The sequence below is a fragment of the Palaemon carinicauda genome, chromosome 30 (genome assembly GCF_036898095.1).
Source record: "Palaemon carinicauda isolate YSFRI2023 chromosome 30, ASM3689809v2, whole genome shotgun sequence".
NCBI classification, from domain to species: domain Eukaryota; kingdom Metazoa; phylum Arthropoda; class Malacostraca; order Decapoda; family Palaemonidae; genus Palaemon; species Palaemon carinicauda.
Window position 1 is genome coordinate 40,488,046 of NC_090754.1, and position 24,737 is coordinate 40,512,782.

Genomic DNA, 24,737 nt, shown 5'->3' on the forward strand with positions numbered 1-24,737 from the left:
GCAAGACGTTCTGGGATACGCTTATGATCTTCGAGTATTTTCACGGCTAATTGGTGAAGTATTCTCTCAGATTTCGGCTGTCGCTTTACTGGAAACCTTATATTAGCTAGATAGCTTTTATATAGTCCTGATTAACGGTTAACGATCTTTTGCTTGATTTTGGAACCCCCTTTGGCTAACTCTTTGGAATCAAGATGTCTGACATTTCGCAAGCCCCCTCCCATAGACGATGTAGGTCTTGCAATAGGCGTATTCCGAAGGCCTCGGTAGATCCTCACACCGCTTGTTCTGACTGTAGGGACAGGCCCTGTCAGTTAGAAAATCGATGTGAGGAATGCGCCGGACTTTCGGAACTTGAATTTGTCCGTCTTTTGAAATATTCAACTAAGTTAGAGAGAGGTAGAGTTAGGAGGAGTTCTTCTCACTCTTCACTTTTTTCCTCACCTCATGATCCCCTACCTTTTCCTACCCCTGTAGTGGCTACCCCCGAACCTACTATTTGCCCTCCGCCTGATATGTCTGTTGTTTTGCGTGCTATTCAGGCCTTAGGCGATAAAGTAGAGTCAGTGGTAAGTGATCATAAATCTCTTATGGCCGAAGTCAAGGAGCTTAAGGTCAAGAGTGCAGTGGGTGGAATTAGTGCCAGTGCTGTGACGAGTGCTAGTGTCAGTGCAGTGCCAAGTGCTAGTGTCAGTGTCAGTGTGGTGCGTGAGGATACTTCTGTGCAAGCCAGTCGTCCTCCCAGTCCGGGACCTCTTGCAAGCTCCCAAGCCCAGGGGAGAAGCAATGTCGAAGGGCATAAGGGTTCGGCAGGCCTTGTTCGGCGCACAGAAGTATCCTCGGTGGTTGCGGGCGTGTCTTCCAAAGACCGTCACTCCCACCTGCAGACGATTGAGCCCGTCTTTTTCTCGTCCGCTGATCAACTGTCAGGGAAGAAACGTTGGACTCAGGTCTCGAGACCACTTAAACGCAGAGTCCAGTCCGCGAGTGCTCAGCCAGGTTGCAGTCATTGGCTCAGCTCTGACTCGCCGCAGTCATCAGTCGACTGCACTCCGCCCAAGAGGAGTAAGGTTCTGCCACAACAGAGCTCGACTGTTAAGGCTTTACCTCAGCCTACTGTAGTTTCTGCCGACCCCAAGTGGACTCTACTACAGTCCATGCAAGCACAGCTTTCGGACTTGATGCATGAGTGTCGGGCTGAGAGTGTTGCGCCTCCGCCTCCGCCTACACTCCCTCCGCCTGCGCTCGCTCCGCCTGATCGCAGTACCACCTGCCAGGCGTACGATGTTGAGCCACGTTCTGAGTTTGCTGTTCCCAGTGGTGTTCAGCCTCCGCCTTCCTTAAGGCAACCTTTACAATGGGATCAGGAGGATTATACCTCTCTTCCTCCGCCTCCACTTGCTGCTCCACCAGTGATGCAACACTCGGTTGAGGTACAACAACCTCTCCCGTCCATGAGTCAGTCTCCTCAGCTCTCGCTGCAGCGAGCTCAACCCTCCACAAGGCAAGCACCACAACACCTTAGCCTTGCGCCTCAGGAGCCTCAGCTTGCGAGACATTTACCTTGTTCTGCGCAGCCTCTACCTCATCGCGCTCCGCTCACACCACAGGAACAGGAACTTGCTACTCCGCTTCCGCCAACCGCTCAGCAAGCGCAACCCTTGGGTTCAACCACTCATGCTAGGAGTCAGCCTCCTCCACCCATGCGCCTTCCTTCTGCTTCGTCTTTTATTCAGCCTTTGCAGTCTGAGCCTCAGGTTTTCCCTCAACAGTTACTTGAAGAGGAAACCACTAATATTGTTCCTACTCGTTCTGACTCTGCTGTTCAGCATTCTTGTCCGATCTCTTCGCTACACTCTGGTGATGAGGCTTCTGATGATGAGGCGGCACACCTGGATCCCTCGTCAGACGTGGATGAATCCAAGCCTTCTCCACAGTCTATTGACTTTCGTAAGGTCTTGGCTCTGCTTAGGGAGGTTTACCCAGACCACTTTGTCTCTGCTATTCCCCGCTCTCCGCCATCTGAGTTTTCGCTGGGCATACAGCAAGCTAAGTCCACCTATACTAAGCTAGTCCTAGCAAGGTCCTCTAAGAGAGCGTTAAGGATCTTAGGGGAGTGGCTGCAGACTAAGCAACACCTTGGCAAAACTTCTTTCATGTTCCCTCCGACTAAGCTCACTTCGAAAGCGAGCGTTTGGTATGCCACAGGAGATGCACCAGGCTTGGGAGTACCTGCCTCTGCCCAGGCTGACTTCTCAAGTCTGGTAGACTCGCCTCGGAGAACTGCAATGAGGCGCTCTAAGGTTTGCTGGACCTTCTCAGACCTTGATCACTTACTGAAGGGAGTATTTAGAGCATTTGAGATGTTCAACTTTCTAGACTGGTGCCTGGGGGCCCTCAGCAAGAAGACCTCCCCTGCGGACAAGGATTCTGCCATGCTATTAATGTCCTGCATGGATAAGGCCATTAGGGATGGATCTGGTGAGCTTGCGTCGATGTTTGTATCAGGGGTTCTGAAGAAAAGGGAACAGCTGTGTACCTTCCTTTCCTCCAGCATTACACCTTGTCAAAGGTCACAACTCCTTTTTGCTCCGCTCTCGAAGTTCCTCTTCCCCGAAGAGCTGGTTAAGGACTTGTCTGCTGCCCTGATACAAAAGGACACATACGATCTTGTAGCCTCATCGGCTCGTAAGTCTAAGGTTGCTACCTCAGTCCCCATGACTTATCGCTCCCCAGTGGCTGATACCCCTGCTACGAGGTTCATACCGCCCTTTCGTGGTAGAGCCCCCAGCCGAGGAAGCTCCCGTCCAGACTCTTCCAGGAGCAAGTCTAGGAAAGGCTCCAAGACATCTAAAGGAAAAAACTGACTCTCCGCATCTCCAGACAGCAGTAGGAGCCAGACTCAAGATCTTCTGGCAAGCCTGGGAGAAGAGAGGTGCAGACGCCCAGTCTGTCAGTTGGCTGAGGGACGGTTACAGGATTCCATTCTGCCTCAAACCACCTCTGACCACATCTCCCATCAACCTCTCTCCCAACTACAAAGAAGAGGACAAGAGGCTAGCATTGCACCAGGAGGTGTCGCTACTTGTGCAGAAGAAGGCAGTGGTTATAGTCCGGGACCATCAATCCCCGGGCTTCTACAACCGTCTCTTTCTTGTGGCCAAGAAGACAGGAGGTTGGAGACCGGTGCTGGACGTCAGCGCGCTCAACGCGTATGTCACCAAGCAGACGTTCACGATGGAGACGACGAAGTCGGTCCTAGCAGCGGTCAGGCAGGAGGACTGGATGGTCTCGTTGGACTTGAAAGATGCCTACTTTCACGTTCCTATTCATCCAGACTCCCAACCTTTCCTGAGATTCGTTTTTGGAAAGGTTGTCTACCAATTCCAAGCCCTGTGTTTTGGCCTAAGCACAGCTTCTATGGTGTTCACTCATCTGATGAGGAATATAGCAAAATTCCTACACTTATCGGACATCAGAGCCTCCCTCTACTTAGACGACTGGCTGTTGAGAGCCTCCACGAGTCGTCGCTGTCTGGAGAATCTCAACTGGACTTTGGACTTAATCAGAGAACTGGGTCTGTTAGTCAACATAGAAAAGTCTCAGCTCATTCCCTCCCAATCCATTGTGTACCTGGGAATGGAGATTCGGAGTCAGGATTTTCGGGCTTTTCCATCGGCCCCCAGGATAAGCCAAGCCCTAGAGTGCATCATGAGCATGCTGAAGAGGAGCAGTTGCTCGGTGAGACAGTGGATGAGTCTCACAGGGACCCTTTCATCACTGGCCCTGTTCGTCGAGCTAGGGAGACTCCACCTCCGCCCTCTTCAATTCCATCTTGCAGCTCATTGGGACAAGGGTTCGACTCTCGAAGCAGTCTCTATCCCAATCACCCAAGAGATGAAGACCACTCTACTGTGGTGGAAGAACAATCTCCTTCTCAGGGAGGGCCTATCGTTGGCTATTCAGACCCCCAATCTTCATCTCTTCTCAGATGCATCGGACTCGGGCTGGGGTGCGACCTTGAACGGACGGGAATGCTCGGGAACGTGGAACGAGGAACAGGGATTACTCCACATCAACTGCAAGGAGCTACTAGCAGTTCATTTAGCCCTGCTGAACTTCAAGTCCCTCCTGCTAGGCAAAGTGGTGGAGGTGAACTCAGACAACACCACAGCTTTGGCTTACATCTCCAAGCAAGGAGGGACCCATTCGAGGAGCCTATACGAGATCGCAAGGGACCTCCTCATTTGGTCAAGAGGTCTAAACCTCACTCTGGTCACGAGGTTCATTCAGGGCAATATGAACGTCTCAGCAGATCGCCTAAGCAGAAGGAATCAGGTCATTCCCACGGAATGGACCCTCCACAAGAGTGTGTGCAACAGACTTTGGACCTTGTGGGGTCAACCTACCATAGATCTGTTTGCCACCTCCATAACCAAGAGACTTCCGCTGTACTGTTCCCCTGTTCCAGACCCTGCAGCAGTTCATGTGGATGCTTTTCTACTGAACTGGTCCCATCTCGACCTTTACGCATTCCCACCGTTCAAGATAATAAACAAAGTTCTGCAGAAATTCATCTCGCACGAAGGGACACGGCTGACGCTGGTTGCTCCCCTTTGGCCTGCAAGAGAATGGTTCACAGAGGTACTTCAATGGCTAGTCGACATCCCCAGGACTCTACCTCTAAGAGTGGACCTTCTACGTCAACCTCACGTAGACAGGTTGCACCCAAACCTCCACGCTCTTCGGCTGACTGCCTTCAGACTGTCGAAAGATTCGCTAGAGCTAGAGGCTTTTCGAAGGAGGCAGCCAGTGCGATTGCCAGAGCAAGAAGGGTTTCCACTCGTAGAGTCTACCAATCTAAGTGGGAAGTCTTCCGGAGCTGGTGTAGAGCCAATTCAATATCCTCTACCAATACCTCTGTGACCCAAATAGCTGACTTCCTTCTACATCTTAGGAATGAGAGATCCCTTTCAGCCCCTACGATTAAAGGGTATAGGAGTATGTTGGCTTCAGTTCTCCGCCACAGAGGTTTGGACCTTTCTTCCAACAAGGACCTTCAAGACATTCTTAAGTCTTTTGAGACGTCTAAAGAGCGTCGTCTATCCACTCCAGGCTGGAACCTAGACGTAGTCTTAAGGTTCCTTATGTCACCTAGGTTCGAACCTCTCCAGTCAGCTTCCTTCAAGGACCTTACCCTCAAGACTCTTTTTCTCGTCTGCCTTGCAACAGCTAAGAGAGTCAGTGAGGTTCATGCCTTCAGCAAGAACATTGGTTTCACGACCGAATCTGCAACATGTTCTTTTCAGCTCGGATTCCTAGCAAAGAACGAACTTCCTTCACGTCCTTGGCCTAGATCGTTTGAAATACCTAGCCTCTCCAACATGGTAGGTAACGAACTAGAGAGAGTTCTTTGCCCTGTCAGAGCTCTCAAGTATTATCTTAAGAGGTCTAAACCTATTCGAGGACAGTCAGAAGCCTTATGGTGTGCCATCAAGAAACCTTCGAGGCCCATGTCCAAGAACGGGGTTTCGTATTATATAAGGCTTCTGATTAGAGAAGCCCATTCTCACTTAAAGGAGGAAGACCTTGCATTGCTGAAGGTAAGGACCCACGAAGTAAGAGCCGTAGCTACTTCGATGGCCTTTAATAAAAACCGTTCTCTGCAGAGCATAATGGATGCAACCTATTGGAGGAGCAAGTCAGTGTTTGCATCATTTTATCTTAAAGATGTCCAGTCTCTTTACGAGAACTGCTACACCCTGGGACCATTCGTAGCAGCGAGTGCAGTAGTAGGTGAGGGCTCAGCCACTACATTCCCTTAATCCCATAACCTTTTTTAACCTTTCTCTTGAATGCTTTTATTGTTGTTTTTATGGTTGTTACGGTAGGCTAAGAAGCCTTCCGCATCCTTTTGATTTGGCGGGTGGTCTATTCATTCTTGAGAAGCGCCTGGGTTAGAGGTTTTGTAGAGGTCCTTTAGTAGGGGTTGCAACCCTATATACTTTAGCACCTTTGGGTTGATTCAGCCTCCAAGAGGAACGCTGCGCTCAGTAAGGAAGACGAACTTAAAAAAAGAGGCAGAGTAACGGTTCAATTCGACTTCCTTACCAGGTACTTATTATTTCATTGTTATTTGAGATAACTGTTATATGAAATATGGGATACTTAGCTATCCTTTAATCTTGTACACTGGTTTTCACCCACCCCCCCTGGGTGTGAATCAGCTACATGATTATCGGGTAAGTTTAATATTGAAAAATGTTATTTTTATTAGTAAAATAAATTTTTGAATATACTTACCCGATAATCATGATTTAATCGACCCTCCCTTCCTCCCCATAGAGAACCAGTGGACCGAGGAAAAATTGAGGAGGTGTCAACAAGAAGTACTATAGTACCTGGCCACAGGTGGCGCTGGTAAGTACACCCCCTTCTAGTATTGTGATAGCTGGCGTATCCCTCCATAGAATTCTGTCGGGCAACGGAGTTGACAGCTACATGATTATCGGGTAAGTATATTCAAAAATTTATTTTACTAATAAAAATAACATTTTGAGAAACATATAAGGTCTGTGTCTTCTTCAATTGCACAAAAAATTGGCTTATTGAGAAAGTCTTTTAAGATATTCGGTGATCAATCTATTCTGAAGAAGTTTTTAATTCTTTTATTCTACCTTGTTTTGAGTATTGTTCTCCTGTCTGGTCTTCAGCTGCTGATTCTCATCTTAATTTGTTGGACAGAAACTTACGGTCTATTAAATTTCTTATTCCTGATCTAGATATTAATCTCTGGCACCGTCGATCAATTAGTTCATCATGCATGTTGCATAAGATTTTTCATAACTCTGACCATCCTTTACATTCAGATCTCCCTGGACAATTCTATCCTGTTCGTAATACTAGGCAGGCAGTTAATTCTAATAGCCAGGCCTTCTCCATCATAAGACTCAATACTACGCAGTACTCTAGAAGTTTTATTCCAGCTGTTACCAAGTTGTGGAATGATCTTCCTAATCGGGTTGTTGAATCAGTAGAACTTCAAAAGTTCAAAGTTGGAGCAAATGCTTTTATGTTGACCAGGCGGACATGAGTCTTTTTATAGTTTATATATGACATATTTGTTGTTGACGTTGTTAATAGTTTATATATGATATATCTCTTTTGACTTTACTTCTTTTAGAATGATTTATTGTTAATTTGTTCTCTTCATTTATTTATTTCCTTATTTCCTTTCCTCACTGGGCTATTTTTCCCTATTGGAGCCCCTGGGCTTATAGCATCTTGCTTTTCCAATTAGGGTTGTAGCTTGGATAGTAATAATAATAATAATAATAATAATAAGGATCCATTTTGTTATTTTTAATGACCAATTTTCTTTCTCAAGATTCTATCCTCAGTGTCGTCTCTGTTGCTGTCCTCGTCGGAACTTTCATTATTTTCTTCTGAAGATGAGTGCTCTGGCTCAAATCTATAAGGCTGATTACTGCCCGGACATTCAGCTGTCAAAATTTCTAATTGTGGGTCATTTTCGTCATCCGTATTGGTGAAATTGAAGCTAATTTCTTCAGTATCGCTCGTAGTTTCCAATGTGTTCGCCATTGCCAGTGAAAGCAGGTGTTCCTGGTATGACGTCACGTGGCTGTTCAATTGGCCTACAGGCGGCGCTGCAATGCGGGAAATTTCAAGGGCTGTGCATAACCAAATAAGGACCGATTCTAGCCGCGAGAAGCTTTTGAAAAATCTATGGTCAATTTATTTAGATACTCCAAGCATTTTAAATTATAATAGCACGGGTTTTATGGCCACTGCGTGACGCCTTTAAAACCTTGGAGTTTTTGCATTTCTGCATAAGATGGCAATTTTTTTCTCATTTATAGAACCATGTAAAGTCTTCTTGTCTATTGTGTACATATTAGATAACCCTACCTTTCGGTGTTGAATTGGAATCCCAGTTTAATTTTTAGCTCTTGAGCACCAACCCTTCATCAAATTATTTGGAACTCTAGTTCCTATTTTTTGGATATTTCTTCTTAGCACAAAAAATGGAAAATATAACTAAAGAGAGAACTGGAAGTTGCTGGATTTATTTAGTGGTGCTAAAGGGAATATAGATATCTGACGTAAAATTTGTCCAGTGGTGCTCAAAAGGTTACTTTCTTACTCCGAACAAGGCTTACCTAGGCAATCATCTTCAATGAAAGGCAAAGGAGTAATGGGTGTATTTAAGGAAGTTCTATAATGTAGTGGATAGAGACTGGAGGAAATAAAAAAAAATAAAAGTTTAAGGAAGTAAAGCAATTGTGACTTAAGGATGCTTCCAAAAACCCTTATTAACAGTTGGAGTGCAATCTGTATTCCTGTATGGTGTTTATCTGGATGTAATAACTGTTTTTTATCCATGAGGGTTTATTATATGCTAATGTTATTTTTTTTCTCTTCAAGGATTGGATCCTGTGCCCCCAAACTTCATTTGTAAGTCTGCTGCACTAGTAGAAATTAATGGGAATTTGCAAGGCAGGGGCAGGGGTACCAGAAGAAGTAAACCTATATCATACAGGGATGAAGATGATGACTGGTGTCCTTCCATGGAAGTTGAAGGAAGAAGATATAAGCTAAGGAGGAATAGCAGGACCTTAAATAAACCTACTTTTTACAAGTAAGATATCTTTTAAAGAATTTAAAATGTGAATCCCTCTAAAGCATGATAAGAGCTTTACCTAGGGCAATTATTAAGTGCGATTAAACCTTTGGAAGTACTAAACATACTTTTAAAGATGGAATATGTTCTATGGTAATTTGATTTGTATATTGGCTAGCCTATTCAACATCTATATACAGTATATCATACTGTAAAAGTACTAGTTGTTTCGTAACCGAAATACAAACCACGCTATTTACATTGGGTTTACCTTTTAGCGTAGCTGAAATGGCGAGCCATTAGAATTTAACGAGGGTGTAATACCCCCGCGCTAGTTGGCTGGGGCGTAGGGGAGTGGTAGCTAGCTACCCCTCCCCCCCTCACACACAGGTGAATGCTCCACTTTCACTTTTGGCTCGGACATGGACAGACGTCTCTGTCTTTGTCCTCGCTTGGCAGCCATTGTTGTTTTGTCTTTACTTAATCACTTACTTTTCTTTTACTCAATATATATGTAAACATTTTCTCATGTTTATGTATATATTTGAGTATAGAAATCAGTAAGTTTCCTTTTCAGAGTTTGTGCTTGTGTGTGTAGTGTACGATATCTCCGTGGAGCCCTCGGCAGTTTAGGCCACCATGGTGTAATTTTATGGGTCGCGATCGAGTTTGACTTCGGTCTTTCTCTCTCTCTCTTGAGGTCGTTCACCCTTTTACTACGTTACTACGCCTTTTGTAGCTTCCTTCCCGTGTGGGGGGTTGCTACGCCGTACGTTTTGTCTCAATTAATTTATGAATCTAATTGTATTTTTGGTTTTTTCAGCTTTGTAGAACGATTCCTTTCGGGGTTTTCGTTCTTTCTTTAGTGTTCATTCATTTTTGAATTACATAATTACATAGTTACATAATTATAATTGTTATAATTCTGTGTTGGTTACAGCTCTCTTTCCGTGAGTGTAAGTGGTTGTGAGGGCACGTGCCTGTTGTGTAATTCTTGTGTTCCTTTCCCTCGGGATTCCTCTTCGGAGCCTTCCCGGAGGAATGAATGTGTAATAATGATTTTTTTTTTTTTTTTTTAGTTAACGATCTAGTTCGTTTCTGTAATATGGCAACGGTGTGAGCTGTCTTGTTGAGGCCTGGGGATTCGGCTGTTGCTGCCTCCCCTATGGATTTTCGTTGGGCGTGTCTCCTTCTTCTGGAAGTACTCCCGTGACGATTGACAGCTCTCCAGTTCATTTTAGAACTCTCAGGAGGCTTGCCTCCTTGGGTGGGTAACTTTCCTTCCGAGGGAAGTTTTTCCTGTCCAGGCTTGAGTTTTTTCCCTTTTGGGGGGTTCTTCTCTTGCCTTTTTTTCGTGCGACTATGCTCTTGGTGCTGAGCGGTCGCACCTGCAGTTTCGCTCAAGGGGCTGGGCAACTGCAGGAGCCCCTCTTCGGAGGATTACTCCTTTTAGGTCACTGGCTGACCAGTCTCTTCTACGAAGTGTTTCTCTTTCGTTCGCGAGAAAGTACACTCATAGAGACTCCTCTTCGGAGGATTCTTCTGCAGTTGTTGCTGTTGGCCTCCTTCGCCGTAAGGCTCACTGTCCGCCTCGTCGTAAGGGCCTCCCATCTCCCTATAAGGGTGCTAAGAGGCGCCTTTTTGAATCTCCGTATGCAGCCTACAACTCCTTCTTCTTGATCTTCCGCCCCTGGTGCAGATGAACAGCAGTCTGACCTCGTCTTCCGACGGGCAACGGTCTTCCCGGCGGACAACGGTCTTCCCGGCGGACAACGGTCTTCCGACGGACATCAGTCTCCCGGCGGACAGACAACGGTCTTCTGACGGACATCAATCTCCCGACATACAACGATCCCTTCGGGGCAAAGGGTTGCCTCCCACGGGGGTTCTTCCCTTGCGTGTCAGGGTTCCCCTGCGCGCCCTTCTGCTGTGTTCTCTCCTGCTCCTGCTCAGTGTTAACGCACAGGCGCGCTCCTGCTCATCAGCGCTTTCCTGATCGCTAGCGCTCTCCTGTTCGCCAGCGTTCTCCTGTTCGTCAGCGCTCTCCTGTTCATCAGCGCTCTCATGATGATCATCTCTGCTGTACCTGTTGGTTCCTGTTACGCGCCCTGTGCGCCCACGTTTGCCCTCGCGATCTAGAACTTCGGTTCAGGTCGGGGTCAAGGACTCTTCTTCTACGCACAGGCTTCCACGCGTTGCCTTCTGCTCGCCAGCAATCACCAGCTCGCCAGCGACCATAGACGCGTCAACGTTCACCTGCTCGTCAGCGATCTCCTACGCGTCAACGATCGCCATCGATCTGCCACACGTGTCAGTTCCCCTGGACACCATCAGTAGCAATCTAGCGCTCGCCTGCGCTGTGGACCACGATCTCCGGTAGCTGAGTCTTGCCGTAGATCTTCCTCCTGCTCGCCAGCGCTCACCTTTACTTCTGTCCTTCTGTGCGCCAGCTTTCTTCAATCGCCAGCGCACATCTGCGCGCCCCTTTTTTTTGCCACGCGCCAATGGGCGCCAACGGTTTTCTGACCGTCTAGGATCGCCTGATTAACAGCTTGCTTCAGCGCTCACCTTCCTGATGCACCTGCGCGCCTTCTGTTAGCGCGATACGCGCTAACCATCACTAGTCTCTCGTGTTGGCAATCGCCTACGCGCCCGCGCGATTCTTCACCTGCGCGCTAGCGTTTTGTTAACGCACCACCGCTCGCCAACTCGCCGTCGCTTGCCAACGCGCCTTCACTCTCCTACGGGCTATCGCTCGCCAGAACGCGCCATCGCTCGTCAACGCGCAATCGCCCTCTTACGCGTCATCGGTCTCCCGACCGCCTGCGCTCGCCCACGTGCCTGCGCGTCCACGTGCCTGCGCGTCCACGTGCCCGCGCGACCGCACGCCCACGTGCCTGCTCGCCTACGCTCATACGTGACCGCGCACATGCTCTCCAATGTTCGCCCGCGCGCAAACCAACGGTATTCCGTCGCGCGGGCGGACGGTGCCCCGTCGCGTGGGCGGGCGGTGCCCCGTCGCGCGGGCGGGCGGTGCCCCGTCGCGCGGGCGGGCGGTGCCCCGTCGCGCGGGCAGGCGGTGCCCCGTCGCGCGGGCGGACGGTGCCCCGTCGCGCGGGCGGACGGTGCCCCGTCGCGCGGACCGACGGTGCCCCGTCGCGCGAACGTCGGCTTAATTCTTGCAATATCCATTGCTCGCCGACCACGTCGGCTTAATTCTTGCAGTATCCATTGCTCGCCGACCACGTCGGCTTAATTCTTGCAGTATCCATTGCTCGCCGACCACGTCGGCTTAATTCTTGCAGTATCCATTGCTCTCCTATGGGTTATCGCTCGCCGACCACCAGCTCTCGCCCTCCTGCGCTCCTTCGCTCACCTTCGTTTGCGTTCCTGCGTGCCCGCGCATGGGTGCTTCCACGTTCGCCCACGCGCAAACCATTGATTTACCATCGCGCAAGCGCCAGGGCGATTGCGACCTCGATTTCCGTTGGGGTTTCGCAGCATGGCCAGCCTGGCGAGTCTTCTGGAGCGTATTTCCAGAACACGGCCTCACCCCGTAAACGCAGAGCATGGCACATGCAAGAGCAGGAAGAATCTTCAGGGAGTTCTGAGCAACATTCTTCTTCCCAGAACCTGGGTTAGCCCTTCCCCGTCATTCCCTGGAAGGGTTTTGCCAGGGGGCTTCCCGTTCGAGATTTCTCCATCGGCCAAGGGGTGACTGGTTTACCCCTTCCTCTTCTCCATCTCGTGAAAGGGGCTTACCAGGTCCTTTCCCTCCTCGGTTGCGACCCGAGGTTTTGTTTAAGGAAGCTACAGGAAGGTCATGGGTACTTTCCTCCTCTCGGGCTCAAGCACCTTGGCGTTTTGTCGTTAAGTTTCGAACTTGCGGGCAAGCTCGATGTTGGACCATCTAGACGCAATGACCGAGGGCTTCCTTTCGGGTGTCTCATCCGTGGATGTCGACAACCTCATACACCCTTCAATCCTTGAGAAGAGTTTGCTTGTGCCCAAGGACAGAGACATAGACAGCGGTTGTGCGGAGGAAGTCGACTTCCGTTTTCACTCCTCCAAGGCGCTTTCTTCCAGACCCTGCAGGGCTCCAGCGCCTCTTTCTTTCAGCCACGTCGGCCTAAGTTATCGGACCGGCTACGACAACTGAGACAAGGTGTCCAATAGCAGTTCCCTCCTGTCAGGAACAGGTGGCACGGGGGGGCATAGTCCTAGAGGGAGCGGCAGAGTTCACAAACTCTAGGATTGGCCCCCCCCCTTGCAGGTTTCACGCTGGGAGGATGCCTAAGGTTACTCATCCGGATGACAGCTTCCCGATGCCGATTCCTGCACGATCTCTGTGATCAGCCAAGGATATCGCGCCTGCCGTCTCTGTCAGCGAATTCAGTGTCTCTGAACCTCTATGCCATAGGGTCGGCAAGAGTTTGCCCGTTTGGGCAGAATGATCCATGCCTTAGGAAAAGGTCCTCCATAGGATCGTCGACGGCTTCACCCCCCCGGCTTCTTCAGTCTATCCTTTCTTGTAAGGAAGTATCTGAGACGGGAGTTCCGTAGTCGACCTCTCAGCTCTGATCAAGTTTGTCGAACAAACTTCGTCCAGCGTGGAACAGCAGAATTGATCAGACTGGTAACGAGGCGACAGGACTCCTTAGGCCCTGGATCGGAAGGACGGGTACTTTCAGTTTCCATTCCATCCATCTTCCAGGAAGCTCGTGGAATTCAGCCTAGACTACAGGTATTCCTGCTTAAGATGCAGTGTGGCGATCCCGCCGTGGCATTGCAGGTTTTTCCCCAGAGAACTCTCCCTGCTTTCCTTATGGCCTCTCAGGTGCAGGCTTCCGCCTCCTTCGCCTTTTGGAGGTCTGGTCAACTCCGGTAGGCTCGGGTTCGACCTTCTTCAGCGCCGGGACAAGCTTCCGGATGCTTACCATGAGTGGGGGTTCATGGTATTTTGCTAGGAGCCTTCTCTTTTTCTGCCTCAACATCTGGAGTATCTAGCCATGATATTGAGTCAACGGCCTTACCACGTTGGAAACCCCGCTTCTCGTCCGTCCAGCGAGGTTAAGCAACGTCGGGTCTGGTCGGTACTTGGATGGTTGACCGCCTGGGGACGCCAGATTCTGTTGCCGCCTCCTCCGAGCCTTCCCTACAGTTGACTATGGCAAGGCTGAGGAGAGTCGCAGTACCTGTTCTCAGTCAAGCAGAGCTTTCAGCCCTACCTTGGAACGTTTCCTAGTTGTCTTTTCCTCATTGACCCGTCTAAAGTTCCGAACGGTCGCCTCAGGATAAGTTCCCTGTGGGGCGGCCCAAGTTCCGGTGGTTTCAAAGCAACGATTAACCGGACTTTCGGGCCCCTATGGGACCAGCGGAACGATTAGACCTGCAATGGGTGTTGACCTATGGAACCGCTTGATGGGAGTGGATATTTTCGTCCTTTCCCCACATTTTTTATGCTGTTCTCGGCCTCGTCAAAGAAAAGGGGGGGGGGGCATGTTCCGGTCCAGGCCTATGGTCAGGACCTGAAGGATACCTGTCCATCATTCAGGCAGGCTTAGGGGCCGTAGTCTGGCCCCTCTACAGATCCTACAGCTCCTGCCGAGTCGCTCCGTGCGCGTCGACTTCGTGGTACTGGCGTGTTCTAATCAGCAGGGGACGCATTTTCATACCTTCGCATCTTGCAGTAGAGATACTGAGATGATTTGAGATCCTCTCAATACCACCATCGGCTCTCTCATTCCGGGCAGAGGAATGTTCTCTCCGACTATCCGAGCAGAGCCTCGTAGAGAGAGTGTACCTGGGGGTCTTTGGCCTTGAGTAACCAGCAAGTCCTGGCCTGGGGGACCTGATCGCGACAGCTTGGAACCTCAAGTTTCCGCTGTTCTTCCCCCCAGTCTCAGACCCCGAGACTCTGGCAAGATGCATTCCGGTGATGGTGGGACAACATCGACGCCTGCATCTTCCCTCCTTTGTTGTCTGTTGAGAATGGGTCTCAACAAGACCAGGTTGTCTGTCAACCTTTCAATGGCTCTGAGAGCTCCACTGGCACTATATGCAGAACGGTTTCCAGACCCTCTGCTTCCCCTGACGGAACTCCCGGGAGAGCTTCTCCCACGGCACAGGCTACTTGAACAACCACACTGCAACATCTTTCACGAGCCGGGGCGTCGCTTCGGCTTCATGCCTGGAGACACTACGCCTCCTCCTCAAGAAGAGACAACCCGCTACAGTCGCGGGACGGAGGTCGCGTCATCTGCGATAGTCATCCGCAGGGGTCTTCCTGGCGAAGTGGAGAGTCTTCGGTGGTTGGTGTCGTGGGAGATATACCTCTTCCCTTGAGGCCTCTTCTCCAGCAATAACGAACTTATTGCCTTTCGGCGGGGGGAAACTCTTTTCCGCTCTCGGATATGAAGCCTGTCGCTCAGTCTTTCCCTGACCTTCAGGCTTGAAGGAATAACTTTTTCCTTCCCGCTGGACCTCTCCTCGCTCATGCGAAGCTGCGAACGTCCCTGCCCTAGTCGGAGTGAGACCTCCAACATGGAGCATGGCTCGCACTTTTTAGTCCCTTCAGAGATGTTCTCAAGACCCTTTACGTCAGGCCTCTGATCGTATTCCGTCTTGGGTCTCCTGCTCACTCTGGCCGCGGCCAGTGTGTAAGCAATCTTCTTGGTCTCGTACGGCTCCGCCCTTTCTAAGGAATGGGGGAAGGCAACATTCAGGTTCGCTCCTGAGTTGTTGCCCTCTTAATGAGAGAATGCCTTGATGAAGTCATTGAGCTACAGCACGGCATTTCATTCCCGTGCTGAAACTTGGTGACGGGCAAGAGGGCTCTCGAACTTGGGGAAATTGCTCCCCCAGTTTGAATCTAAATTTCTCTCTTTCACCTTTTTCTTTTTCTCAATATTACTTCGACCTTATCCTAATTTCATAAACTTTCTTTAGTCTCGCTTTCCAAACTCTATGAGAAAAATTTCCCTCATGTACATATATATTTATTATTTTTTTTTTTCTCCTATGGCTTGGATGTTTCTATATCCATTGTAGCCCCGGCGGGGATGTTCATACATCCTTTATTGCTGCCTGCTTTGATGAGTGGGAGGAGGTATCACGGTTGGGAGGTGTTTGCATTCAAAGCCATATGTGAGAGTATTGGATGATTTCAGCCATCCCGAAGATGGTTTGGACCTTTTTGGCGGAACTATTCTCAAGTGTTGGGTCTTCGGAATCCAGGGGGATCCAATGCTTGGGGTAGGACTCTCGGCTTTTGGCCGGAAGCCCGTCATTATAGATATGGGGAGGATGATTCCATAATTTCTTGGTCTCAGTCCTAACAGGCGGGTTCAGATTACTTGTGCCTCTATATCTGTTTTGATGTTATCCTTCGGGTAGGGTATGGAGTGGACCATCTGGGAAGTATACTCTCATTGTGCCGATAGTGGAGAGTGCAAATTTCCTTTCCGACGTGCGATGGCCTAACATTCTCGAGCAGGTACATCAAACTAACCCTTTTCTCTCTCGTTTAATGGATTCTTTAAGGAACGAACCCCCATCCCCTGGATACGCTGACTCTCCCCCGGCACTGTTGACGACCTCTGCTAATGTGATAAGGGAAAGTTCTGTTGATGACCTCGGAACGGGAAAGGACCATTCTACTGATATTTCAAAATCGAGTAATTTGGGTAACACGAGGAAACTTCGAATCCTTCATGTTACACAAATCTCAATAGAGACAAATTTAGTGCAATAAGTAACTTGAATAGTATTAAAATTAATAACTTGAATGTCGCGGCTGCTCTCTGCGATAAGGTACCAAAAGATTTGGATGTGTACAGGCCTGCTGATTGGTTGGAAAAAGACGCAGATTCAGTTATGCCCTCCCAGAGAAATCCAAAACCACCGATGTGGATTATAGCTGAATCGAAGGGGGTTACAGGGAATTATTTTAAAATATGCAAATTGATTCAGAAAAAAGTAGGAACTATTGCACCAGGCGATATATCTTGTTTCGGAAAAAAATAGTTTCCTTATCCATGTCAAATCCAGTACACAGTCGGTAATATTGTCCAATATGAAAATAAGTAATGATGACATTAAGTTAGAAGTCAAACCCCACCTAAATTTTAGCTACGGAAGGGGTGTAGTTTTTAACAGAGATCTATATGATTTTACAGAGGAGGAGATACTGGCCATGTGTCCATTAAATGTATGGAAAGTTCATAACGTCCCAGGTACATCAATGATAATCCTTACGTTCCAGGATGCTGATGTACCTTTTCATATTATTATCGAGAACGAAAGGATTAAAGTAAGACCCTTCAAGCAGAAGCCATTGCAATGCTTTAATTGTTTTAAATTTGGGCACCCGTCCAAAGTTTGCAAAAATGAGATGTGTGGTATTTGCTCCAAATCTTACCATGGAGAGTGTGCACTTGGAGCCAGGTGTTTAAATTGCAGCTCGAATCACAAATCCACAGACAAGAGCTGCGAGCTATATAAGTTGGAGGAAGCTGCCCTCAACAAATCAAACTTAGAACATATAAGTGTGACCCATGCCAAAAGACTATTGAATAAATCAAATACATATGCTAAGGCATTAAAATCAAACCAACCTAGCGCTGCCAATAGCTCAAAAAAAAGTATACTATCTGATAAAATGTCAAATAACGAGGTAACCATATTACCTCCTGAGGCTTTACCACGGTGTATTAACACTAGGTCATTGCCCATTGCTGTACAGCCTTCAGCCGCCATTACAAAGAATAATACAAACCTCTCTCTGGCCATGTCCTTGCCTGATCTGATGGAGGTTCCACTTAAGACTAACTTACCTGATGCACCTGTTGTGGGAAAGGTGCAAAAACCTCTAATCCCACCATCTATTAATCGTAAAAGAGAGACCTCCCTCTCTCTCTCCACCCTCCATTAGAAACGTTAAGGTTATGACATCAAATAAATTTGATGTTTTGTCTGTTGATGTTTCTAATGAACCAGAAGATAAACTGAATAAATCAGAATTTTCAATATTAAACTTACCCGATAATCATGTAGCTGTCAACTCCGTTGCCCGACAGAATTCTATGGAGGGATACGCCAGCTATCACAATACTAGAAGGGGGTGTATTTACCAGCGCCACCTGTGGCCAGGTACTCAAGTACTTCTTGTTGACACCTCCTCAATTATTCCTCTGTCGTGCTTCCGGCAAGACGTTCTGGGATACGCTTATGTTCTTGGAGTATTTTCACGACTTTGGTGAAGTATTTCTCTTTGATTTCGGCTGTCGCTTTACTGGAAACTTCTATATTAGCTTAGTTAGCTTTTGGAATTAATTTGATTAATTATGGTGACGAAGAGAGTATGAACTCTCGTTCACCTTTCAATGGCCGACCCTTCCCTTAGATGGAAGTGTTGGTCTCTAAGAGAGTATAGACTCTCTTTCTTAATTTTGCTTAACAAAAGTTATAGATTTTTTTTATATCTCTCCGCCTCTTATAGGCCTCTTCGATTAACTTCCTTTTATTATAAACTTATTAAAATTAATTTTTATATTTGTTTATATTCGACCTTCCTAATAGTAGGCGGTCTTTTCTTGGTACCGAAGTTAATTAACATTGAGCCCGTCATTTTGGTTTTACCTGTTCAACATATTATGCTATTTCCGCCACAGAGTTTGAAAGAATTTCTTTGATAGTCTCGTACTGTTTTCAAAGTTGAACTAACGTTTTGTTTTGTCTCTGCAGTTGTTGACGTTCAGAACGTTCAACTTGCACTCTATCGTTACGATAGAGAAAGAATGTTCACGGTTTCACGTTGCAGTAAGAGTAACCGTGTCTAGCGTTTTGTTCATTCTTTCTTAACTTAATGGTTTTGATCCTAATAAAGGAACTTTTCAGTTTTTTCCTTTAACAATAATATGTTTTAACGATATATATGATTGGGCTCTTCTCTCAGGTTCTAAGTCAAGAGAGAGAGAGAGATAGAGACGGAGGGAGAAAGAGGATAAACGTTTCTTTCAAGCCTGCCAGGCGTACGAGTAACGTCGTTATCGTTTTTGCTCTTCTCCCTAGTCTCTTTAGGGGAAGAAACTAAACGTTTCTAGAGTGATCTAGTGTTTAGTCTCTTTCCAGCCACTGAATTATCTTTCATTAGATTTTTCTGTTACATTGTAATTCTGTTTTCGCAATTACTAACTTTTGAGAAAGGATAGAATTGCGTGTTTCAGGTACAAACCACTTAAAGTTTCGAGTTCAGTGAAATAAGTGCAAACAGAAATCAAAGTGATAAGTGATTAACAGTGTTGTTCGTGAGGGTACTTTTGTGCGCGCCAGTCGTCCTCCCAGTCCGGGACCTCTTGCAAGCTCCCAAGCCCAGGGGAGAAGCAATGTCGAAGGGCAGAAGGGTTCAGCAGGCCTTGATCGGCGCACAGAAGTATCCTCGGTGGTTGTGGGCGTGTCTTACCGAGACCGTCACTCCCACCCGCAGACGATTGAGCCCTTATTTTGCTCGTCTGCAGAAGAAATTTAGGGGAGAAAACGCTGGTCTCAGGTCTCTAGACCTTTTAAACGTAAAGTCCAGACCTATGCCAGACGTACGAAGTTAGAGTTCACAGTCATTGGGTTAGCTCTGACTCTCCTCAGTCATCAGTTGAATGCACTCCGCCTAAGAGGAGTAAGGTTCTGCCACAACAGAGCTCGACTGTTAAGGCTTTACCTCAGCCTACTGTAGTTTCTGCCGACCCCAAGTGGACTCTACTACAGTCCATGCAAGCACTGCTTTCGGACTTGATGCGTGAGTGTCGGGCTGAGAGTGTTGCGCCTCCGCCTCCGCCCACACTCCCTCCGCCTATGCTCGCTCCGCCTGATCGCAGTACCACCTGCCAGGCGTACGATGTTGTGGACTCTACTACAGTCCATGCAAGCACAGCTTTCGGACTTGATGCGTGAGTGTCGGGCTGAGAGTGTTGCTCCTCCGCCTCCGCCTACACTCCCTCCGCCTACACTCGCTCCGCCTGATCGCAGTACCACCTGCCAGGCGTACGATGTTGTGGACTCTACTACAGTCCTTGCAAGCACAGCTTTCGGACTTGATGCGTGAGTGTCGGGCTGAGAGTGTTGCTCCTCCGCCTCCGCCTACACTCCCTCCGCCTACGCTCGCTCCGCCTGATCGCAGTACCACCTGCCAGGCGTACGATGTTGAGCCACGTGCTGAGTTTGCTGTTCCCAGTGGTGTTCAGCCTCCGCCTTCCTTAAGGCAACCTTTACAATGGGATCAGGAGGATTATACCTCTCTTCCTCCGCCTCCACTTGCTGCTCCACCAGTGATGCAACACTCGGTTGAGGTACAACAACCTCTCCCGTCCAGGAGTCAGTCTCCTCAGCTCTCGCTGCAGCGAGCTCAACCCTCCACAGGCAAGCACCACAACACCTTAGCCTTGCGCCTCAGGAGCCTCAGCTTGCGAGACATTTACCTTGTTCTGCGCAGCCTCTTCCTCATCGCGCTCCGCTCACACCACAGGAACTGGAACTTGCTACTCCGCTTCCGCCAACCGCTCAGCAAGCGCAACCCTTGGGTTCAACCACTCATGCTAGGAGTCAGCCTCCTCCACCCATGCGCCTTCCTTCTGCTTGTCTTTTATTCAGCCTTTGCAGACTGGGCCTCAGGTGTTCCCTCAACAGAGTCTTGAAGAGGAAACCACAACTATTGTTGTTCCAGCTCGTTCTGACTCTGCTGTTCAGCATACCTTACCTCCATTTTCAAACCATGGCAAAAATATGAATCATGAGTTATGAATGTAAGGTAAACATTATGTTGATTTTTAAACCCCATGCAAGCATGCATAAAGCACTCTAGCACTGGTCATGGATTTTCTGAGAAAGGTTAAACGCCATGCACACGCTCTGCTTTCCTTACAGCAGGCTCTGCTTACAGCAGGCTCTGCTTACTACATGCTCAACATACAGCATGCTCTGCATTCAGCATGCTCTGCATACAACATGCTCTGCATACAGCATGCTCTGCTTTCAGCATGCTCTGCATACAACATGCTCTACATACAGCATGCTCTGCATACAGCATACTCTGCATACATCATGCTCTGCATACCTTACCGCATGCTTCTCAGTCACACATCTTGGGTTGTTGCCAACTCACTAGACTGTCAAGCAGTTTCATAACGTTGCCTTCTAGTCTGCTGCTTTTGCACCAGTGAACCCTCACTCAGAGAACTTAGCTTTTCTAGGATAAGGTCCCTGTAGATGAGAAAGTTCTTTTCTCCCTCCTTCTGATATTCCCTTGAGGACTCTGTCATTTGGAGGGAGCCTTTAGCTGCATAACCTCTTATGGACTTTTATTTAAGCATAACATGCTTCCAGGGAAGGTTATGGTTCCACTTCAGTCGCTAATCCCGTCTGTTACCACACCTGCTCCCTTAGACCTTGAGCTGTGTTGCATGACATGCAGTCCAAGCTTAGTCCTTGTTAGAGGATTTTTTGTTTACGGAGTCAATGTGTCACGGGGAAGACGTTCAACAACCAACAGAAGTGACTTGTTGTGATGCAGTGCGGCAACCTCAGCAACCCGTTAAGGAGTTGTCTGTACGACCCAGACAGTCTAGACAGATTCGGGTTGTCACTGTACTTCCTCGCTTGCCCATGATTAACAGTTCACAGACTGTGCAGCAGTATCATGATCTTGTGTCCGGCTCCGTCAGACGACTGGCTTTTAAGAGCTCCCACAAGTCGTCGCTGTCTGGAGATTTTCAAATGGACTATGGATCTGACCAAGGAACTGGGCCTCCTGGTCAATTTTGAGGAGTCTCAGCTCGTTCCATCCCAGACCATTGTCTCCTTGGGTATGGATCTTCAGAGTAGAGCTTTTCGGACTTTTCCGTCGGCCCCAAGGATCTTCCAAGCCCTAGAATGCATCCAGAGCATGCTGAGAAGGAACCGATGCTCAGTCAGGTAGTGGATGAGTCTAACAGGGACACTTTCATCACTGGCCCTGTTCATCGTGTTAGGGAGACTCCACCTCCCCTCCCTTCAGTATCATCTAGCTGCTCACTGGATAAAGGACATGACGCTAGAGACGGTCTCAGTTCCTGTTTCCGAAGAGAGGAGGTCTTCTCTCGCGTGGTGTAAGAACAGCTTTCTTCTCAAGGAAGGCTACCTTTGGCTGTTCAGAAACACGACCGCCGTCTCCTCTCGGACGCATCAGACACGGGCTGGGGTGCGACTTTGGACGGACAAGAATGCTCGGGAACATGGAATCAGGAGCAAAGGACACTTCACATCAATTGCAAGAAGTTGTTGGCGGTTATTCTGGCCTTGTTAAACTTCAAGTCCCTCCAGCTTAACAAAGTGGTGGAGGTGGACTCTGACAACACCACAGCCCTGGCTTACATCTTCAAGCAGGGAGGGACTCTTTCGTGGAAGTTGTTCTAGATCGCAAGGGACCTACTCATCTGGTCTTTAGATCGAAAGCTAACTGGTAACGAGGTTCATTCAGGGCGGTATGAATGTCATGGCAGATCGCCTCAGACGGAAGGGTCAGGTCATCCCCACAGAGTGGACCCTTCTCAAGAATGTTTGCAACAGACTTTGGGCCCTGTGGGGTCAGCCAACCATAGATCTGTTCACTACCTCGATAACCTAGAGACTCCTGTTGTATTGTTCTCCGATTCCAGACCCAGCAGCAGTTCACGTGGATGCTTTTCTGCTGGATTGGTTCCATCTCGACCTGTATGCATTCCCGCCGTTCAATATTGTCAACAGAGTACTTCAGAAGTTCTCCTCTCACTAAGGGACACGGCTGACGTTGGTTGGCTCCGCTCTGGTCCGCGAGAGAATGGTTCTTAGAGGTACTGCAATGGCTGTCGACATTCCCAGGACTCTTCCTCTAGGAGTGAACCTTCTAAGTCTACCTCACGTAAAGAAGGTACACCCAATCCTCCACGCTCTTCGTCTGACTGCCTTCAGACTTTCGAAAGACTCTCAAGAGCTAGGGGCTTTTCGAAGGAGGCAGCCAGAGCGATTGCCAAAGCAAGGAGAACATCCACTCTCAGAATCTTTGTCTCAAGGGGAAGTCTTCCGTAGCTGGTACAAGACCAATGCAGTTTCCTCAACCAGTACCACTGTAACCCAGATTGCTGACTTCCTGTTATATCTAAGGAAAGTAAGATCCCTTTCAGCTCCTACGATCAAGGGTTACAGAAGTATGTTGGCAGCGGTTTTCCGCCACAGAGGCTTGGATCTTTCCACCAACAAAGATCTACAGGACCTCCCTAGGTCTTTTGAGACCTCAAAGGAACGTCGGTTGTCCACTCCAGGCTGGAATCTAGACGTGGTCCTAAGGTTCCTAATGTCATCAAGATTTGAACCTCTCCAATCAGCCTCTTTTTAGGACCTCACATTAAAAACTCTTTTCCTCGTGTGCTTGACAACAGCTAAAAGAGTAAGTGAGATCCACGCCTTCAGCAGGATCATTGTTTTCACATCTGAAACGGCTACATGTTCCTTGCAGCTCGGTTTTTGCTAAACGAGCTTCCTTCATGTCCTTGGCCTAAGTCGTTCGAGATCCCAAGCCTGTCCAACTTGGTGGGGAATGATCTGAAAAGAGTACTTTGCCCAGTTAGAGCTCTTAGGTACTATCTAAAAAGGTCTTAACCTTTACAAGGACAATCAGAAGCCTTATAGTGTGCTATCAAGAAACCTTCTTTTCCAAGTTCTAAGAACTCAGTTTCTTACTATTCAGGCTTCTGATTAGAGAAACACATTCTCGTCTGAAGGAAGAAGACCTTGCTTTGCTGAAGGTAAGGACACATGAAGTGGGAGCTGTGGCTACTTCAGTGGCCTTCAAACAGAACCATTCTCTGCAGAGTGTTATGGATGCAACCTATTGGAGAAGCAAGTCAGTGTTCGCATCATTCTATCTCAAAGATGTCCAGTCTCTTTACGAGTACTGCTACACCCTGGGACCATTCGTAGCAACGAATGCAGTAGTAGGCGAGGGCTCAGCCACTACATTTCCATAATCCCATAACCTTTTAACCTTTCTCTTGAATACTTTTTATGGGTTGTACGGTCGGCTAAGAAGCCTTCCACATCCTTGTTGATTTGGCGGGTGGTCAATTCTTTCTTGAGAAGCGCCGAGGTTAAAGGTTGTGATGAGGTCCTTTAGTATGGGTTGCAGCCCTGTATACTTTAGCACCTTTGAGTTGATTCAGCCTCCCAAGAGGAACGCTGCGCTCAGTAAGGAAGACGATCTTATTAAAGGCAGAGTAACGGTTCAAGTCGACTTCCTTACCAGGTACTTATTATTTCATTGTTATTGTGGATAACTGATTATATGAAATACGGGATACTTAGCTATCCTTTAGTCTTGTACACTGGTTTTTCACCCACCCCCCTGGGTGTGAATCAGCTACATGATTATCGGGTAAGTTTAATATTGAAAAATGTTATTTTTATTAGTAAAATAAATTTTTGAATATACTTAACCCGATAATCATGATTTAATCGACCCTCCCTTCCTCCCCATAGAGAACCAGTGGACCGAGGAATAATTGAGGAGGTGTCAACAAGAAGTACTTGAGTACCTGGCCACAGGTGGCGCTGGTAAATACACCCCCTTCTAGTATTGTGATAGCTGGCGTATCCCTCCATAGAATTCTGTCGGGCAACGGAGTTGACAGCTACATGATTATCGGGTAAGTATATTCAAAAATTTATTTTACTAATAAAAATAACATATTCAAGTTGAGGTCCACCATCCACCTCAACAAATAGATAAAAAGGATACAAAGAAAAACACAAATGTAAAACCCAACATAACAAGACCACCTCTGAAGAAACCTACAGGTAATAATGTTAGATTAAAAACTGCTAATGGGAAGGCCTCATCCAAGATGTCTTCCAGAAATAATCCATAGTTTTCTCCTCCATTTTGCAATGGAACTGTCAGGGTTTGAGGGCGAAATATGAAGAACTTAAGCTCCTAATTCATGAGCATTCCCCCATAATTGTATGTCTACAGGAAAGTATGCTTGATTCTAACACTCCTAGTCCTCGAGAGTATGTTAGCTATAGAACACCATAT

The 24,737-nt window shown here is 47.9% G+C and overlaps 1 protein-coding gene and 1 pseudogene across 1 annotated transcript in view; both read left to right on the forward strand.

Annotated features, from left to right (window-relative positions):
- LOC137623044 (histone-lysine N-methyltransferase PRDM9-like) overlaps window positions 1-24,737 on the forward strand; it is a 212,706-nt gene that overhangs the window by 4,379 nt on the left and 183,590 nt on the right. Inside the window, 1 exon segment of the mRNA XM_068353678.1 lies at window positions 8,446-8,659. Within this exon segment, the coding sequence (XP_068209779.1) occupies window positions 8,446-8,659 (214 nt within the window).
- LOC137623935 (5S ribosomal RNA) lies at window positions 13,661-13,779 on the forward strand (annotated as a pseudogene).